Consider the following 19,501-nt stretch of genomic DNA (forward strand, 5'->3'; position numbering starts at 1 on the left):
TACGTAAGCTTTGTCCCGGCGCTGGACAAGTGCATGATGGCCAGCAGGCGTGGCTGCTGCAAGCTTTGTGAACCGCCCAGATTGAGCTTCTCTGACGCTCTGCTTAGTGAGAACTCTGAAGGCAGACACCAACCGCATGCACGAACCCTCAGGGAGGACAGGGTCAGGGCCACTGTCTAGCAAATCGACCTTTTCCTAACAGTTTTAAAGCGCCCATCAGCTTTCTCAGTCAAAATAAAACCAACGGTGCTTTCTGGCTTTATATCTCAACATGACATAAAACACAAAGAAGGACATTGAAAAGGAATAAAATCCATAATGTGATAAATAATAGATAATAATGAATAATCCATCAAGATGCACCAGGTAAATAAGAACTATCCTCTCTGACAAGTACAATCCACTCGGGGCCAGTGATACGGTGCAGCGGGGTAAGCTGCTGCCTGTGGTGCTGGCATCCCATATGGGCACCAGTTCAAGTCTCAGCCACTCCATGGCCAATCCAGCTCCCTGCTAATGAGCCTGGAAAAGCTGTGGAAGATGGTCCAAGTCCTTGGCCGGAGACCCAGATGGAGCTCCAGGCTCCTGGCTTCAGGTTGGCCCAGCCCTGGCCATTGCAGTCACTTGGAGAGTGAGCCAGGGGAAGGAAGATCGCTCTCTCTCCCCCAGGATCAGTTTTGCTAACCATACAAAATGGGTTGGCATCTTACACACCTCAAACCTCAAAAACCAGTCACACTCAGTGACCTGTGGCTCTCCTGGCCCTCTGTGGAAAGCACCTTACACAATGTCTACATGACTCCAGGGCTTAAGGAATGCATTTTGGAATAAGAGAGCTCCTGAAAATACAAGCCAGTCCCTCTTCTGGTGTCAGCCAGTGACACCAGTTCGTGCAGGTGCTGGAGGACAAAGTAGCTGACTAGGACTTACGGAGAAGCACCGTCCCGTCCCAGTCTCCCTCCCTCCCAAAAGGTGTGTGAGAAGCTGATGCCGTGGTGGAGCCGGGGCAGTGCACCTGCTGCCAGGCAGTGCACCTGCTGTCACGGTCACTCTGGTTGAAAAGAGACCGCTCCCTGCCCTCAGCAGCTTCCCAGCTGGGCTCCCTGTCTGGTTTCTTGTCTGCTAGCCCTCCTCTCTCCTGTGGCCCCGGGACTATCTGGGACACTTGGAACCCATTGCTAGGCATGAAGGAGCAGAGCCTGTAAGTACCACTCTCATCCCAGCCTCACCTCCCTGCACTCTGGGAAAAGAGAAAGCAATGCTGGGAGACAACAAACGATGCTCTTTATGGTCTGAAGTCTCCTTACAGAAGAAAAACGCTAATGCTGAATTCTCCAAATGCCATGGGGGCAGCCTGCATGCCCGCTTCTTTGCTCATTCAAGTTCTTAGCTCTTCCATCTGCTCACAGGCAAACAGCCTTGCAGGTGAGAATAAAATAAACACAAGCTCTTTAAAAACACCAACAACCAGTGCTTCCTTCCAGAAGACAGTCAACCACAGTGGAGGCAGGGAAATGAAAGCGATTCATTGTCTTCTTCACACAGCACGAGACAATGTTATCTATACAGTTGTCACATTTCCTCACCAAAAGAAAAAAAAGAAACCTGAGTAGTAGCCACTCTGCCTTGAGATGCAATATATAGAATCCTGCTCTTTAGAAACTGGTTAAGAAGTATTGGTTCTCTAAAAGGATTAGTTGCTAAACAAAAGGATTACATCAGGATTTCTAAAAGGCATTAAGCTTAGCCAGTGTGTATAAGGCGTGATTCAGATGAAGATAACTTTTCAGGAACATATTAATACTGCAAGCGTAGCGTAGCCAGAAATAACACTCGCGCTCAGCACAGAGCTGAGTGAACTTCCGTCTTTTGCAGGCTGCCCTCAGCAACCTAAACTCTCCTCCTATTTGTCAGCACGCCCTTAGCTGTGCCGCTGGAGGAACGAAGCACTCCACCTCCCTGTGCAGGGTCTGCCCTGCGGCCTGCACCCTGCAGTCAGGTTGGTAGGTGGAGGGCCCAGGCCTCAGTTCTCAGTCCTACCCAACACTCGAACTCTTGAGGGCACCACACTGACCCAGAGCTGCACTGGGAGCACCTGCAGAGGCACTGCTATATGGACGTCGACACGTCAGGCAGCAGGCCGGGCCCCAGGCCGCATCCTTGCCAAAAGCCCCCTGCAGCCCGGCCGTGACTGTGGCCCTGGCTGCTGCCTTCTAATGCCCCTGTTCTGGGCCTGCAGAAACAACAGCAAGTGACTTCAGAGGCTGGGTCCCTGCTGTCTCCTGGGCTGCTTTCTCTGGGGGAGGCCATCTGTGAGGGTGTCGGGGCATTCAAGTGTCCCATGGATGGATCCACATGGCCACAGCCCATACCAGCCCACCAGCCACGGAGGAGGCTCATCAGCCCCACCCAAGCCTCCAGGTGTGCTGGCTTCAGTTGGTGAGAAAGGTCAGAATGACAGACCTGGTTCTGGATCTCAGAATGCTGAGGACTGTGCCAAAGACTGCACTGGCAAAGCTCAAACAGTCCCTTCTGCACTGGGAATGTGCATTCCCGAGTAGCCCAGAGCCCCTCCAAACACCACCTCTCAGAGCAGAGATGGCGCCGGGTGCAGGGTTTCCCTGCTTGGCACTTGCACAACAGCCACTGCCTCGCCAGCTCGACTGTAATTGCTTAATTCTTCCTGACCTCTGAAGTTTCCGGAAGGCCGAAGTGCTAGGTCACGTGGGCCCATGCTCTTAGCCCAGCGGGACCTGCTCAAACATTTGGCCAGGCCGTGCTGCTTCATCCTAGAGCGTTTTGCTACGTGGGTCATCCAATCTCCCACAGGCACAGTCAGGGAAGGCGGGCAGAGGGGAAAACGCCCACTGGACCTGCTGCTGAAAACCCTGTTAGTGACCCAGGCCCACCTGGCTGTGCGTCCTAGGAACGGCCCACCCACGTCAACTGCCCTTCGGGATGAAACCAACCATCTTGCAGCCCCACAGCGTGTGCCCATTTACAGCACGAACTTTCCTTCTGGAAACATTTCCGAGTTTATGTTCACATCTCTCCCTTCAATTTGCTCAGCGCCTGCTTCCCAGACACATCTCCTGCCTCCCAGCGTGGCTAATTTCATTTGCATGCCTTGTGACATGTGTTTACCTCGCACTAGTCATGGATATTTGCCAGCCAAAGCCTTTGACAAGGACACTGCCCCCTGGAGCCGGACCAGGTCCTGATCCCGAGTGTTAACCTCACATGTCCACTGACGGCCCAGGGGCTCAGCTCCCAGCAGCAGAGATCAAGCAGCAGGAAAGCAATGCGGGGGACAAAAGCTAACCTGGGATTCCAGCTCCTTCTGAGACTCTGGTGCAGAGATACCGGGAGGAGAGATGTGTGTGATTCAGGCACTACCAGAGAGAAAGACTGTGTCTCCAACACTGGGGACCTCGATAGAATTCTTCTCCATGGAGCTCTTAAAACTGATTCAAAATGATGTTCCAGTCAGGAGCACGTGAGCAAATCATTCCATTATGCGGCTGCACCCAGGATTGCAGCACTCAGTGTAGCCTTGATCCCTGGGCCCAAGTCAAGGTGTCCCGGAGTGGGCCCCTGTGCTCCGCCCAATGAGGCAGTGTCCTTCCAGGGAGGCCGTGCCGGTCCTCCTCACACGATAAGGCCATCAGATAGTCTCTCTGCAACTGGGAACAACAAGGAGAAAACACTGGACGTTCTTTGGCCTGGCCTGGCATTACTCATTTCCAAAGAATGGCATGCCAGCCTCGGAGCCAGGTCAAGTACCAGCTTTCAAGCCTCTGTCCAGGGCCGTGCAGGGACTGGGAAAAGTGTCAGAGGCACGAGGCGGGCGGCCACAGCTGCCCCTGGGGCCAGGCCAGGGTGTCCCCTTGCCAACCTCAGGGGACAGCCTCGGGGAGGGGGGGGGGAGAGGAGCTCAGCTGGGCCCGGGGTTCCAGAGAAGCAGCTCAGCAGTGAGGCTGAGCATGAAGGAAACAAGAGGGGCAGAAGGGGCCACGAGACGGCGGCAGGGAGGGAAGCCAGGGCCAAGAGCCCGGGGCCGGCGCAGCCCCACCAGGCCGCTGCCCACCTCGGCCTGCAGTTCCAGAGCGGATGTGATTGGTGGGACACACGTGCTCGGTGAGCATAGCGCAGCTCTGCACACGGTTTCCCAGTGCTCTGAGGAGTGGGCCTGGTGCCCACCTAGGTGGGGAATAAGGCCCTGAAGAACAGTCACGGCCCAGGTCCACCCAGAAGAGAGGTCACAGCTCTGGGCACGAGAGGCCCTCTCGGTCACATGCAGGTGGCACAAAGACCCCAGGCAGCCCAGTGTCTGCCCTGGGCCCTCCCTACATGCGGTCTCCAAAGCAGGGCTGAGCGCAGCCTCGGAAGGGACGGTGCTATGGGATCCCTAGGGACACACAGCCTCCGAGGCCCGGATTCTAGGCTCGGCGGCAAGCGCACCCTGGGATCTGCTCACCCCTGGCCCAGCACACAGACAGTCACGTGTTTGTTGAGTGAATAGAAGACTGTATGGAATCGAGTCTGGGTGGCCAGTCCTGCGGGCTCGGGGCTGCTCTGGCATCACAGCTGCCGATATGTCCCACTCAGCGACTTCCCACTTTGGGCCTCGCCTGCCCCAGCTGCCTTCTTCCAAAAGTCAGCCGTGTGACGGTCGCCTGATCTCACTCATGCCGCTCAAGGATTACTCGACACAACTGCTTTCCTTTAGTAGGACGGAGGACACAGAGTGGGCTCGGGCTCCCCGAGGATGAACGTCTCGCTTGTTCAGACACTCAAGCCCTGGCCCCTCCCCAGGGCCCCACCCCAGTCTCAGAGCCATCGGTGCTGCTGGTGGTCCCGCACAGGATGGCAGACGTAGCACCTTTGCTGCCCTTCCCCTCAGCTGCCACCTGCCACCCTCCTGGACCGCGTCCTGCCCGCCCTCGGGGGGAAGTCCTGACCTCATCCCTGGGCCTCTGCCAAAGCCCCAGCGGTCCCCACCGTGACCACAGGCTGGAGTTCCTGGTGAGCTCTGTAAAAGATGCGGCTCCTTCAGCCTCACAGATGAACATGGAGACAATCCTGAGTGCGAGCCCAGGCCCTGGCTCTCCGGAGGAAACCATCTGGTTCTGCTCTTAGACCAGACACACTGGAAGCAGGCAGCTCCACCCTGGCGCCTGGGGAGGTCCTGGGGCTCAAGCTTGGACAATAAGATTACACAGCCCTGGCCACCGTGGACGCTTTGGGGATGGACGGTCCCCAGGCCTGGCGCATCAGAGCAAAGCAGACTTACTCTGGGTCAAGCCATACTCCCCTGTGGTTGAATCTGCAGCACAAGGCTCCCTCCCTCTGCAGAAAGGACAGGTTGTGAGGCTGCTGGAGCCCCCATGGGACAGGCCTGCCGGCACAGGGCCTTGGGGACAATGTCTGGTCTCTGGATCCAGCTACTCCTGAACACCCACTTCCACAAGTCAGTGATGCCCCTTAAGAACTTGAGGGCCACTGGATCACTCACCGACATGGCCCTGTCTCTTACATCCCTGAGTCCCATGGAGGCCCAGGCCCTGCCATCGTGAGTGGTGACACCACACACACTTTCACTAGCTGAGGCTCCCTGGAGAGACTAGGAGCATTCCTGAAGGAGGAAGTTAGCTTCAGACTCGGGTACTGACCCTAGAGTAGACTTCCCCACAAACAGCACCCTGGAGCCACGGGGTTGGTGCCTCTGCCTCACTGGCCCCAACACCTACCAGCACGGGAGGAGCAGGGGCAGGCGCAGGAGCCAAGCAGGCATCCACACCCCCCAGCTCTCAGGGAACCTGAGCCCTGGCTTGGGGCAGGGAGCAGGGAGAAGCTTCCGTGGATCCAAAGCAGAGGCCGCAGGAGGCTCCCGCCAGAAGGCTGGCCCTTCCCAGGCTGCCCAAGGCCTGCCAGCTGAAAACATCTCGGACCTCTGGTGACGGGTGTTGGGCCCAGGGATACAGCAGAGTGATCCTCTCCCTGTCCGGCGCCTTTCTCACCATCAACAGAGCCTGTGACATTCAAACAGCGCATCAGTTCCCGCCCTGGTCACTCCAGCAGGAGCCCGGGCAGTGACCCGGGGGGATCGTGGCCACACTCTCAGCCTGACACTGAAACTGTGCACAGCACGCTTCCAGTTTCCAAGACGCCACCCAAAAAGCACAACCAATCGCTAATGCATTTACCGATCACGACCCTGAAACAAACCAACCAAAAGAAACGTGGCTGAGTCACAGCCGGGATTGATGCCACTGACTTCTGCCCTGCCCATTCCCTCCATTCAGGATGCACATGTGAGTACAATAAATAATAAATCACTCGTTAAACAACGGCCTCAGACATGGACACATGATGCTGCCTTCTCCAAGGTCCCCTGGAAGCAATTCGTGGGGAGGAAACCACGCCCCGGGGGGCAGGCTGAGAGTGAACAGACAAAAGATGGATGCGCAGCAGTGGGGGAATGGGCTTCTCACCTTCAGGCTGCTCAGGCTGGAATGCACTTCCGCCTACACAGACAAACAGCCTGGGCTTTCATCTTCTGGAAGCAGACGCAGGGGGCGGGGGGGAACCTCCATTTCCTGAGGCCCAGCAACATAAACAGTGCTTTGGACATGGAAGGGAGGAGGGCAGAGAGGGCGGGCTTGGTCCACGGGCAGTGACGAACAGGAAAACACGCTCAGTCCATTCCAAGTAGGGTTTAGGGAAGCGAACGGTTCACCGACATCACCGACAATCTGGAACACACGGCACCTCGAGTGGAACGGCAGAACCTGACGTTGGTTTTGGCACACTGGGAGACCTGGACAGAAAACACGAGGGTGCTGCAGAAAGTCTGGGGGAAATGAAACGGAAACCTCGATTTATTTTGATGTTAAAGGTTTTGTAGTTTCTTCATGTGATGCTTGTCCACGAACTTTGTGAAGACCCCGTGTGTTTTCAGCTCTATAGACGCCCGAGGAAGGCGAGGGAGGGTGTGACCAGAAAGGAAGAAAAGTGCTTGCTTTTTGTTTTTAAATTTGATGATAATGCCACGAAGGGCTGGTTTTCCCGTGCAGGATAAATTCAGTTCCCACAGCGCAAGGACTGAGGCAGACCCATGTGTCAGCCCCCAGCACGGGGAAAGCCTTGGTTTGTAGAATGACCTGGGAAGTGAACTTGTACTTCAACAGGGGTGTCACTATTGTTTCTGACTTTCACCACTTTTGAGCATTTTTTAAAAGATTTTTTATTATTATTTATTTGAAAGAGTTACAGAGGCTAATCCTCCGCCTTACGGCGTCGGCACACTGGGTTCTAGTCCTGGTTGGGGCGCCGGATTCTGTCCCGGTTGCCCCTCTTCCAGGCCAGCTCTCTGCTGTGGCCAGGGAGTGCAGTGGAGGATGGCCCAAGTCCTTGGGCCCTGCACCCCATGGGAGACCAGGAGAAGCACCTGGCTCCTGCCATCGGATCAGCGCGGTGCGCCGGCCACAGCACGCCAGCCGCGGGGGCCATTGGAGGGTGAACCAATGGCAAAGGAAGACCTTTCTCTCTGTCTCTCTCTCTCACTGTCCATTCTGCCTGTAAAAAAAAAAAAAAAAAAAAAGAAAGAAAGAAAGAAAGAGTTACAGAGAGAGGGAGAGACAGAGAGAAAGGTCTCCCATCCACTGGTTCACTCCCCAAATGGCCACACCGGCCGGAGCTGAGCTGATCCAAAGCCAGGAGTCAGGAGCTTCTTCCAGGTCTCCCAGGCTGGTGCAGGGGCCCAAAGACTTGGGCTATCTTCCGCTGCTTTCCCAGGCCACAGCAGAGAGCTGGATCAGAAGTGGAGCAGCCGGGACTAGAACCAGCGCCCACATGGGATGCGGATGCTGCAGGCCAGGGCTTTAACCCACTGCACCACAGTGCCAGCCAGAGGAGAACCCACTTAAACAACCCTCTTGCAGGAAGAGAAGACAGTTCTTGCATTTCCCAGTCGTTCCACTTCTGTGCAGTTTCGATTAAGAGGCTTCTTGAGTAATGCAGGTCCTCTTGCCACACAGTCCAAAGCCCTTCTACAGGGCTTCCTCCGTGGCTGTCCCTGTGTCTCTCCTCCCGTTCTGCCCCAGTGATCACAGCCAGGGTGGTCAGGAGGGGGCTGCTCCCTGGCCATTGACTTTGCTTGCACACAAGGGCCTTCCCCCAGGTATGTGTCCACCCTTTCCACCGTCCTCACTGCTTCCACAGAGGTCGTCTCCCCTTTAAAGGATACTTAAAACGTGGTGCTCCAAGCTAGACTGAGGTCCTCACAGAGGTCAGAGAGAGAGAGCGGGGTGACTCCTGTTTGTCCCTGTCACAGGCCAGTGGAGGCCACCACGTGGAATGCCAGGAGCTCCACCCTGCCAGTCTGCAAAGGCAGGGACATCACGCTCCCCTGCGCAGCCGCCTCTGCTGACGACAGCCATGGGTAAATGATTCATTCCGTGTTATCTAACCAGGGGGATCGTCTAATCCCCACCAGCACACATCAGAGCTCGAGCTGCAGTACAAGGAAGATGAACGGTTAACAGCACAAGCACCATCGCCACTGGTGACCAGCGAGAGCGTCAGGCTGCAAACGCTCCTCCCTGCTGCAGCTGCCCCACCCCCAGCCCAGGAGGCAGCTGCCGGACAGCACTAGCAGCTCAGGTGCCCTGAGCACCTCACAGGCTGCCTGCACCCAGGCCCAACGTCATCCCTGAAGCTCGGGTCTGGGCCCAGTGCTTCCAGACGCCCTGGCTGGAAGCTACAGGCCTGGGTTCTCACCCTACTCTTGTCTGCACAGCCTGACTCACAGCCCATCCATCATGGATTCTCCCCACGCACCTCCAGAGGGACCCCTTCTCAGCTCACTGCCGAGCCTGCTGCTGGGCTCTGCTGGATGTCCCAGCCGCAGGACCCAGGGCACACCTGGAGTCCATGGGCTTCACAACCGGGACCAGACGCACCTGAGTGCATAAAATCCACACACAGAGACATGCCTATCCCTGCAGAGTGACTGGTGGTCGTCCTTCGAGTCTCAAAGCCAGGGGAGTTGGGGGCGGGGCTTAAACTGCTTCCGAACTGCTGGTGCCTCAGACCCAACTCAGACTCCTACACGGTGTGCACGTGTTTGAAGAATCCCAAAGCTTTTCTACCTTCTTCTATCCCCTCTGCCCATGGAGTCCAGCTCCTCTAAAACACCTGCTGGCCCCAGGCAGGGCATGCTACTTCTCACTGCTACACAAGCATACGAAGCCATGCTTTCGGGAATGTTCTAGCCCTAGTAGCTGCCATGAAAATGTCCCAGGAAACCAAGCCTGCACTGCTTGGTGAGTCTCCCCTCCCCCAGCCCCAGGCCACCCACTCTGTCCCATTTCTGCATCCTGTGTTGCGTTTAACACTCTCTGGAGTAGACCGTCTGTCTCCCTGTAGACATGGGGCATCTAGACAGGAATCACGGCTTTGTTCTCCTTCCCATGTTAAGCACAAGAAAGGTACTCAACACAGGTGGAACACACTTGTCCCTTGCAAACAGTCTTACAGACTCAAATACTACTCAAACCCGAACACCAAGAAAGATCCCTTGAAAGAAGGCTGTTGGCGAGCTAAGAATAGGCCTAGCTTGGCACAACACAACACAAAATTATTAAATTTCTGGCTCTTGCATTTTTATAGTATGTTGGGCCAAAATCAGGACTTTTTGCATAAAGCCACTTAAGTGGATAGACTGATAGCATCTCCGGTAGAGGACCGAACTTTAGCTGAGGCTTGCAAAGTTGGCAAGAAGTGATTTATTGAATTACTGATGCACTTAATAAAGTGCTGCCTCCAGCACAGGCGAAGAGAATGCTGAGTCACCAGCAGCTCACAGCCAGGACCGGGTTCCTGTTGCAGGCATTCTCGCTCTGGGACCCCACCATTCAGCTGTTGGAGAGAGGCGGGCCCCTGGCAGAAAGGGAAAGCTGGCTGAGAAGGGCCTCCTTGCAGGAGAATCTGCTGGCAACAAGGCAAGTTTTGACAAGACCTGAAACAATGTGGCTGGAAGCACCAGTTTCTTTTTGAACAGCAAACTTCATCATGCAACTAAGTTACAGAGGAGTGTTATTTTCTGCTCTTTAGGAAGCTAAAACATCCATGCTCCTTGGAAGAGCAATGGCCTGCTCTCTGCCTTTAAAGAAATCACCCCGAGGCAACACGTTGCTGGCCTGGATTGAGTTTCCGTGAATTCCTGAATGTGGTAAAAGGACCCATGTCTTCTGGCTTTTTATTAATTCATACTGACTCCCACCCCTGGAACCACGAGACAGGTCTCTTCTGAGATTCAGAGGAACTGGCCAGGTCTGAATCCTGAGCCTTAAAGTAGGCAGGTGCCACCCTGTGCCCTCTGTGACTGTCCACAGCAGCCCAGCTGACAACACCGGAAAACAAAACAGCACCTAGGAGCCTCTCTCCCTCTCCCTCTCTCTCTCCCCTTCTCCCTCTCTCCCACTCTCCCTCTCCCTTTCTCTCTCCCTCTTCCTTTCTCCCTCTCTCCTACTCTCCCTCTCTTTCTCCCTCTCTCTCCCTCTCCCCCTTCTCTCCCCCTCTCTCCCCTCTCTTCCTCTCTCCCTCTCTCCTTCTCCCTCTCTCTCTCCCTCTCTCCCTCTCTCTCTCCCACTCTCCCTCTCTCCCCCTCTCTCTCCCACTCTCCCTCTCTCCCTCACTCTCTCCCATTCTCCCTCTCTCCCTCCCTCCTTCTCCCTCTCTCTCTCCCTCTCTCCCTCTCTCTCTCTCTTCCCCTCTCTCTCTCCCTCTCTCCCTCTCCCTCTCTCTCTCCCTCTCTCCCATACTCCCTCTTTCTCTCCCTCTCTCCCCTCTCTCTCTCCCTCTCTCCCTCTCTCTTCCTCTCTCTCCCTCTTTCTCTCTCTCTCTCCCTCTCTCCCTCTCTTCCCCTCTCTCCCTCACTCTCTCCCACTCTCCCACTCTCCCTCTCTCCCAGTCTCCCTCTCTCCCTCTTTCTCGCCCTCTCTCCCCTCTCTCCCTCTCTCCCTCTCTCCCCTCTGTCTCCCACTCTCCCTCTCCCTCTCCCTCCCTCTCTCCCTCTCTCCCCTCTGTCTCCCACTCTCCCTCTCCCTCTCTCTCTCCTCTCTCCCCTCTCTCCCTCTCTCCCTCACTCTCTCCCACTCTCCCTCTCTCTCTCCCACTCTCCCTCTCTCTCTCCCACTCTCCCTCTCTCCCAGTCTCCCTCTCTCCCTCTTTCTCTCCCTCTCTCCCTCTCCCTCCCTCTCTCCCTCTCTCCCCTCTGTCTCCCACTCTCCCTCTCCCTCTCTCTCTCCTCTCTCCCCTCTCTCCCTCTCTCCCTTTCTCCCTCTCTCTGTCTCTCACACACTGCCCCTCCTTTTTGTGCAACAGTGGAAAAATGCACTGAAGAAACTTGTGAAAAGAAAGGCGGCATCTGTAGGAAGTCTCCCGTGCTAAAAACTAACCTCTTAGTTGAATCCCCGTACAGGTCTCCCTGGAATCCAGAAAGTGGGCCTGAGTGCTTGGTAAATCCGCCGTCTGTGCCAGGGTGGCTGGGGGCCTCCCCACTCCCAGCCACCTGGCCCGCCTGGCCCACCTGGCCCTGTCCTGACAGTGGGCTTGGCAGCAAGTGGACAAGTTCAGGAAGGCCAAGGGCAGCCCAGTGCTGGGAAAGCTGTGATGTGGGGACAATGGACTCTGGTGTCCTTGGTTCTGTCCAAGCCCTTGCCTTCCCCTGCACTTCGCACCCCTCCCTGCCTCCCCACCCCCACTAGGCGGCAACAGGAGCACTTCCAACAAGAGAATCAAAAGCTTTGTTCCCTGAGGATTTCAGACAAACCACAGCTGGACCGGGTGGGGGGGACGAGGCCCCGGGGCGGGACATCAAATCCTGTAAGTTGTCCACCTTTGAGGCCAGCCTCTTTGAACTGGAGAAGAAAGGAAGGCCAGCACTCCCCGAGTTTAACAAGCAACCTGCCGGGACAGAGTGTCACCTGCCAGGGCCTCGGGCCCCTGGAGCGCACCTGTGCATGCTGGCTGAGGGGTGGGGGCCCCGCAGTGGACAGCAAGCAGCTCCACAGAGCAGGCCCACTGTGGAGACACAGCCTGCGAACGCCACGTCCTTCTGGTGTGAGAGAGAAAATCAAGACTTAGTATAAAGGTCACTTAAAATACAACATGGCAATCAAGCGGCTATGCGACAGCAGGCTCCGAGACCTCAGCTGAGAAGAGAAACGGAACTAATTTCTTCCCTGGTGCAAAAACTGGGGACTGCGTCCAGCTGGGAATGTCTAAATAGACTTGGAGACATTCACAGCCAAAAATCAGGCCTGCGTTGACAGAACGGAAATTAAGCAGCCGCCTTGAGGCCAAGGTCACTATGCCGGAGGAGATGTCAGGGTCCAGACCATCTCACGACTCAGGTTTGAGGTCTGGGGTCCCTGGGCTTACAGGGAGGCACCAGCCCAGGCCTCTGCATGCTGCCTCCATCCTGCGTCATGACACCCTGGTTGTCACCACCAACTACTCGACCCGCTCCGCAACAACCAAGTTCCATCCCTTGTTACAAAGATGTGGACTCACACATGGAGAGGCACGGCTCCTGCCCTGCCCACAGCCCCAGGGTCACCGGCCCCCATCTGAGCCCGATCCCTCTGCCCCAAAGACCGTGCTGGGAAGCCCAGGCTGGGCAGCCACCCACGGAAATCAGAGCGCCACCTAGCAGCCTCGCTGCTGGCCAAGGCACCTCCTGGCCAGGCTCCAACTGGGGCTCCGTCTCCTTCGCCCCCCGACTGCTCCACTCCACACAAGAGCGCGGCACTCCTCTGAGCTCCAGCACCCTGCCACAGGCCATCCACCCCCAGGAGCCCACAGCAGAGCCGCGCACCTGCCCCAGAGCTCGGAACCACACAGCGGCCCCTGTGCTCGCCCTTCCACAGGCTGGAATTGAGTGTCGCCCACACCCAGTCCTGGGCTCCACCTAAGTTTTGCCATCAATTCTTCACCCAAGAGACATCAACATTCAAACCTCCTGCACAAAACACTTAAGGCTTTAGCACATAACCAGGGATTTTTTTTATTTATTTAAAGGTTTTTCTGGGGCCGGCGCAGTGGCGCACTAGGTTAATCCTCCGCCTGAGGCACCGGCATCCCATATAGACACCAGATTCTGTCCCGGTTGCTCCTCTTCCAGGCCAGCTCTCTGCTGTGGCCCGGGAGTGCAGTGGAGGATGGCCCAAGTGCTTGGGCCCTGCACCCCATGGGAGACCAGGAGAAGCACCTGGCTGCTGGCTTCGGATTGGCACAGCGCTGGCCGTAGCGGCCATTTGGGGAGTGAACCAACGGAAGAAATACCTTTCTGTCTCTCTCGCTGTCTATAACTCTACCTGTCAAATAAATTTAAAAAAATTAAAGGTTTTCCTGGCCACAATGGAGTTTATATTTGGGGAGAAAGATTTCTTGGGGCCCTTTGTTATTTGATACCATATGCCATAATAAATGTGATTAAAAATTCCTGATTGTATTTGGGCCATATCTTAAAATAGATTGCTTTAGACAGACTTCATTTGGTCCCTATTTCATTGGGAACCTATATAAAAGGCTATATTTATTTGTTTTCCTGAGATCTGTTGCTTAGAAGTTTTATTTCGTAAGCGTCACCAACGCCTTTGAAGTATCTGTACAGTTGAAAGAAAGAGGTGGAACCCTGTCTGATGGGGAGGCGGGCCCTGCAGCACATCAGAGGCGGCAAACCACATCAAAACTCCCCAGGGGAACACCTGGGCCGGCAGACCGTGGCAGGCAAGATTTGGGGAACAGGAGCTGGAACTGAGAGAACAGGTGGCTGGCTCGGTAATCCCCAAACGAGGGATCTCCCAGCCCGAATGCCACAGCAGCGCCCCCAGCAGCCAGAGGATTAGTGTCAGGCCAGGAAACCCCCTCTGCCTCAGGTGCAGCTGATCTAAGATCCCAAACACCGAGAGCTTTACCAGCACCATGTGAAAAAAGTAACGCGAAGCTAACCCTGCAAAATAAACTTCTGATGTGTCAGGGACCGGCATGCTAAGTTATGTAGAACCAGAATCCAGACTGAGAGAGACTGGCCGAGCACCAGTGAGGGGCAGCTCAGCCCTGGGACCCAGCCACGTACAAAGCCAGCAGTCCTTTCTGGACCTGCTGCCAGAGGGTGAAATCTGCTTGGAGCTGGAGCTGGGAGGGGCTTGATTGATGATGGTGTGGTTGGTCCCTGTCTTTGGAGACAAGAAAAGTGAAGTTCTGAGAGATTCGGGGAGCAGGCCACAGCTTCCTAGCTTTATCTTCTAGTCTAGAAGCTAGCCTCATTCCCTGACTCCATACACATTTACTCTAGACCTCACTGCTTCTGGTTGGTGCTGAGTTTGGCTCACAGGTGCAATGACTGATACCAGCCTGGTTGAATTCAAGCCCTGAGCGCAGGGTACCGTGCACAGCACACTGCATCCCTGCCTCGATTCGACAGTGCAAGCTGAAGAATGGACTCGTTCATGGAGCACAGGTAAGAGACGAAGTTGAAGACCATGCACAAGTTCCATAATCATTCAGATTATCATGCAGAAGACAAGACAACCCAGCAGGCCACACTAGGGTGTGCAGAAGATAGCCACCTGTCTGCTAGTTAAGCATCCGGACTTGGTTCCCTTCCTCACCCAAACTTCACTGTTGCTAACGCACGCAGGGAATAGCATTAGGTGACTTAGGAGAGTACTAACTACAAGATGCTGAGTGCCTTATCATTTCCAAGTGTCACTGTGTCCCTCCCTGCAGCCATAGGAAGTAGAAATGATCGCTCCCATCCGAGGGAAGACTGAGGTCTGAGGTTTGAATGGCTGGAAGTAGGGGTAGGAATTGTTAAGTCTGTGATAAAGGCAAGGATGCTGACTGCCGGGAACAGAGCAGGCTCCACTTCCCAGGACCTGAGCACGGGTGGCCTTCAGGCAGTACCGAGCCATTGGTTTGCCAGGAGCCTGCAGGCCACTGGCTGAGGTTAGAACACAGAGTTTTTTTTTTTTTTTTTTTCTCTCCAACGATAAGCAAATACTGAGCAGGCTGTTTTTTATCTGAATGGATACGTTCATTCCTGTGGCTGCAGCAGAACCTCTGAAAGTGGGACTCTCAAACACCACAAATGACAAGCATGCGTCCAGGAAGGGCAGGAGGGCAGCTTTGATCCTGTTCCCTCTCTGCTCCGTGCCGGCCTCACCGGGTGGTCACAAGAAACCTCTCGTGTCCGACTGCACAGCCATTTTAGCAGGTACAACATCTCTAGAACTGGCCGCTGTCATCTCTCTGGTAGTCAAGTTCCACCTGCAGCAAGACAAATGTGTGGCTGCCTCCCAACCACAAGTGACATCCACTCAGAACACAAGTCATTCACACCGCACACACCCTCCTGCAAGATGTCACTTTGTCACCGTCCATCCGTTCAACAGTCGCAGACTCGCTGGCAGCTGTTTGGTTGGACACTGCAGATTCAGAATAGCCCTCCTGGGAGCTACGGCCTGGCATGTCTTTCCAGAGTGGGCAGAGGCTGGTCTAAGAAGGTGGATCAGCAAAGCACCAGGAAACCGGGGTGGGAGACCACAGTTGGATTTTGGACATGCTGAGTGGGGATCATTTCAAGTCCCAGGAGGAGCAGCCATCTGAGCGTGAGAACCACAGAGGAGTGGCCTTCGTGATGAGTATGTCTGACCTGGATGTGGACAAGTGCTGGCGCCTCAGGTTGGGAGATGGTGGTGGGGAGGGGGCAGGGTGGACCCTGAAGCGTAGCCTGGAGGTGAAACACATTTTGGCCAACTAACAGGGACGGATCATCCTGCACGTATTCATCCCTGCGTGATGCAGCCCCTCATGCGGTCCGTGTTGTGCAGATTTCCCGGGGGACTGCCTCCAGGCTCCAATGGTAGGAGAGCTGCTGGCCCAGGGAGATGTCCGTCTGGAACAAGAGAGGTGGCTCCAGTGCACGGATGTCCCGTGTGCCTGACTGCTTGGCTCCGCACCTCCGCGGGGGCTCCAGGAAGGTCACACAGAACCAGGGCTCCCTGGTCAACTCCCCTCACTGATCTGGCTGGGTGTGAGGAGGGGAAATGCGTTATTAAACCTGACACCATCTGACTCATCTGACAACCAGCCTTCTGCAGTGACAAAGCTAGTCCTGGCTCAGGAAGGCCAGTTGGGTGGGAGTGGGGGGAGGTGCAGATTCACAGGCGTCACTCACACCAGTGAGCAGAGACCTTGTCCCCAGAGGTCAAGTTCAGGGACAGGGCTGAGAGCTGTTTCAGGTCCTTCTGATGGACGACAGACCCCCCACCTCCCAGGCCCCTTCCACACACAACGTAGCCTTCTGCCCCTTGCAGGCCAAGAGCCTGTGCTGGGAAACTCAGACCCCTGGCCCGTCCACACAAAGCCATGAGGCCGAGGGACCCTAGTGGTAGCCTCAGCCACCTGCGCCTCATCATTTCATGCTCCCCTTTGGCTTAGTGGGCCCCCCATATACTCGATCACACGTGCACACACTCACATGCACACACATATGCATGCATGTATGTACGCACACACACAGTGTAAACGGAAACAGGTCCCTATTTTGCAAAGACCTCCAGGTGCCCCGCATCCAGAGCAGAGCTGCTGGACACAGACAAGGCAGTTTCTGGAACACAGAACCACACTCTGGCCTTTCTTCAACTTGGAATTCACTCAGGGATTCTGAACCACAGGCTCTTCCCCGAGGTTCCTAGATCGAGACTCTGACAGCAACTCAAGACCCATCCAGGTCACAATTCTGCAAGTGTCATTGTCCAGTCTTTCAGGAAGGGCCCACCATGCCCGGAAGGGATTCAGGTCAGGTCCAGTGCCTTGTCCACCCGGCCTGGCTCGGGCTCCCCATCCGGGGCAGGGGGGAACCCGCGGGCTCGCCCCAGATGGCCCCAGGGAGCAGGGACTTGGCACAGTGCGCTGGGCTCCAGTGACCCGACTACCCACGCAGCACACTAAGACAGCGTCCCCATTCCCCGGGCCACCCGCAGGGGTCTCTGGGCTCACCTCGTGGCCCCCAGGAGCACCCTCCTCAGGGAACCCAAGGGCGCCCCCGCCCATCCCAGCGTCAGTGCAACTGGAGTCGCTTCCCAGCCCCGCGTGCGCAGCCCCTCTCGGCTCCGTGGCGTCCACATCCGTCCCCTGTCGCCGTACCCCCTCGCACCGTCGCCCGCAGCCTCGCACGCTCTGCTCCGGTTTGCTGAGACGGAGCGAGAGCTCCCAGTGGTCGCCACGCTGGGACGGGGACCCTGTGGGAGCGGTCGCGCGGTCCCCAGTCGCGGGCGCTCGGCTCGGGACGCGGCGCCCCGGCGGCTCCTCCCTCCTGCCGCGCGGCCGGGGCCTGCTGTGTCCACCCGCGGGGGCGCACGGCCACCCGCCCACACCCGCGCGCGCCGCTCACCTCGGGGGCACCGGTCCAGTCGCGCCGGTCGCGCCGCCGCGGCGCCTCCGCATCTCCCGGGCGGCCGCCCGCAGCCCTCCGCGGGCCCGGCCGTCCCCTCCGCGCGCGAGCGAGGCCCGTGCGGACGCGCGGAGCCAGCGGGGTCCTGGCGCCCGCAGCCGAGCAGGAAATTTGTGCGGCCGCGTCCCGCCGCCTCCTGGGCTCGCGCGCGGCCCGGGCTCCGCGGCGGGGGCGGGGGCCTGGCGCTGCGAGGAGCGGCGGCGACGCCTGGTGCCCGGCGTGGGGAGCGCACCCCGCGCGCCCGCCCCTCCTGGGGCGGTGGCCCTGCCGGGCGGGGCGGGGCCTGAGGCCCTGGCGCACCTAGGCGCTGGAGGACGTCACTTTGCTGGGGCTGTGTCCCTTCCGGGGAGACCCGGGGCCGGCACCTGGGCCCTGGTGCGTTTGAGGGTGCATGGAGAGCACAAATGCGGCCTTGTCCCACGCCTCCTGGGAACCCTGTCTAGGGTCCCGCAGAGGCCCCAGGGGAACGCGGGGCTCCGGGTTCCACCTGTGATCTGGAGAAGCTGAGAGAGGTGCAAATCTGGTGGCTTCCAAAGAAGGAATCAGGGTGAGGAGCCCGGGAGAGAGCCCAGGCCTGCTGGTCCTGGAGACTCGGTCCGGAGCCTTTATGGAGGCTCGGAGCCAGGTCCATTCCAGGGTGAAGGACTAGGGTGCCGCTGAGACTCGGCCTGAGCCCCTGTGTCCTCCCCGTGGGTTGGGTGGAGGCCCAGCCCCGCTGAGGGACACTTCCTTCCCAGGGGCCACCTGGCTCTTCAGCCTCATGGGTGAGTCGCTGAGTGTCTGAATGGCGGTAAAGTGGTACTAGGTTGGCCAGCCTGGCCGCACCTGGAGCCCCCGGCCACTCTCAGAAGTGTGGCACTTGTTCTGGCCACAGCTGCAGACCCAGAGACTGGGGAACAAGGGGCACCCACTGGCTGAGACCACCCAGTTGGCATGCCCAGCACATGGCTCCCTTGCACAGGGTGCTCAGAGCTGTGGCACAAGTGGGGACCGCAGCTTGGCTGCCTTCCCTGCCCCCACCTGTCCCTGGGACCTTGCCTGACCCCAGAGCTCCAAACCCCAGCCATGGGCAAATGGCTCTGGAGAGCTATCTCCCGGGACCCCTCCTCCTGGCTCAGCTCCTGCCGGCTCACCCCTGCCTCTCAGACCTCACTTGGCTCCTGCTCCGATTCTGCGCAGTCATGCCTCGGCCGGGTCCTCCTCCAAGTCCAGCTGCTGGCTAGCTTCCCGGTGTCTTCCGCCTGCCTCCTCTCCTCTCACAGCCTTCACCTCTCTGCTGACTGACTGCAGTGCCCAGATTCAGACCTGCCCTCCCAGACAACCCCTTCACACATCGTCTGGAGACCCTGGCAAAGTTGAAAGCCAGGTCACACGAGCCCTCCTGTTAAGTCCGTTTAGCACAAACTCGAACTGCTGTGAGGCTCTGGCCGACTCGCCCTGCACCTGCTTCAGCCACGATGCCTTCCAGTGCCAGAGCTGAGCCGCATCTGCTGGGCGCTGCTCTGGGCTCCACCTTACTGTTGGCCTCTGGAAGATGGACCACGGGCCCTCTACCCCTGCCTCCGCCACTTCCTCAGTCCCCATCCTGGCATGGGATTAAGGGCTTATTTACTGCTTTGGGGTCTGTCATGTCCTCTTCTGCTGCCCCCAGGGCTAGGGGCTCCTGCAGGGCAGCCATGCCCGTCTCCATCCCCTCTGCACCGTGGGTCCTGAAGGCTGAAGGCATCTGGGATCCAGGAGGCGCTCGGTGAGGATGTGCGGGCTGGCAGAGCACCGGGGGATGGGCTCCAGAGAAGCCCAGCATAGCAGGTGCCTCCCTCAAAGAACAGATCAGGTTGGGGTGAGGCCGGGTGGCCCAGGGTTGTCACGCAGCTCTGGATTTTTCTGCTGTCATCACATGTAGAGCCAGACTTAGGCACGAGGAGGCAATAATTTTAAATCTCCAGTCAGCACAGCTCTGCTTGCGAACGCTGC

General features: G+C 57.2%; 1 protein-coding gene and 1 long non-coding RNA gene across 4 annotated transcripts in view; one reads left to right on the top strand and one right to left on the bottom strand.

Moving 5' to 3' along the window:
* PTPRE (protein tyrosine phosphatase receptor type E) overlaps positions 1-17,704 on the bottom strand; it is a 158,101-nt gene extending 140,397 nt beyond the window's left edge. The window contains exon 1 of one of the 3 annotated variants that reach the window (XM_051833517.3): positions 17,468-17,704. Coding sequence is in view for 1 of the 3 variants with exons in the window: in XM_089313811.1 (XP_089169937.1) it covers positions 17,468-17,520 (53 nt within the window). In the remaining 2 variants the exon portion in view is untranslated. The remainder of the gene's footprint in view (positions 1-17,467) is intronic. The other 2 variants (XM_089313811.1, XM_089313812.1) reach the window with 2 other exon arrangements.
* Positions 11,330-17,085, top strand: LOC138845462 (uncharacterized). Its single transcript, XR_011382744.2, has 2 exons — positions 11,330-15,753; positions 15,836-17,085. It is a non-coding gene; the product is annotated as an uncharacterized LOC138845462 (long non-coding RNA).
* Positions 17,705-19,501: the final 1,797 nt, after the last annotated feature.

The sequence above is a fragment of the Oryctolagus cuniculus genome, chromosome 15 (assembly GCF_051225735.1).
Source record: "Oryctolagus cuniculus isolate XC-2025 breed Fujian yellow rabbit chromosome 15, ASM5122573v1, whole genome shotgun sequence".
In the NCBI taxonomy this organism is placed as follows: domain Eukaryota; kingdom Metazoa; phylum Chordata; class Mammalia; order Lagomorpha; family Leporidae; genus Oryctolagus; species Oryctolagus cuniculus.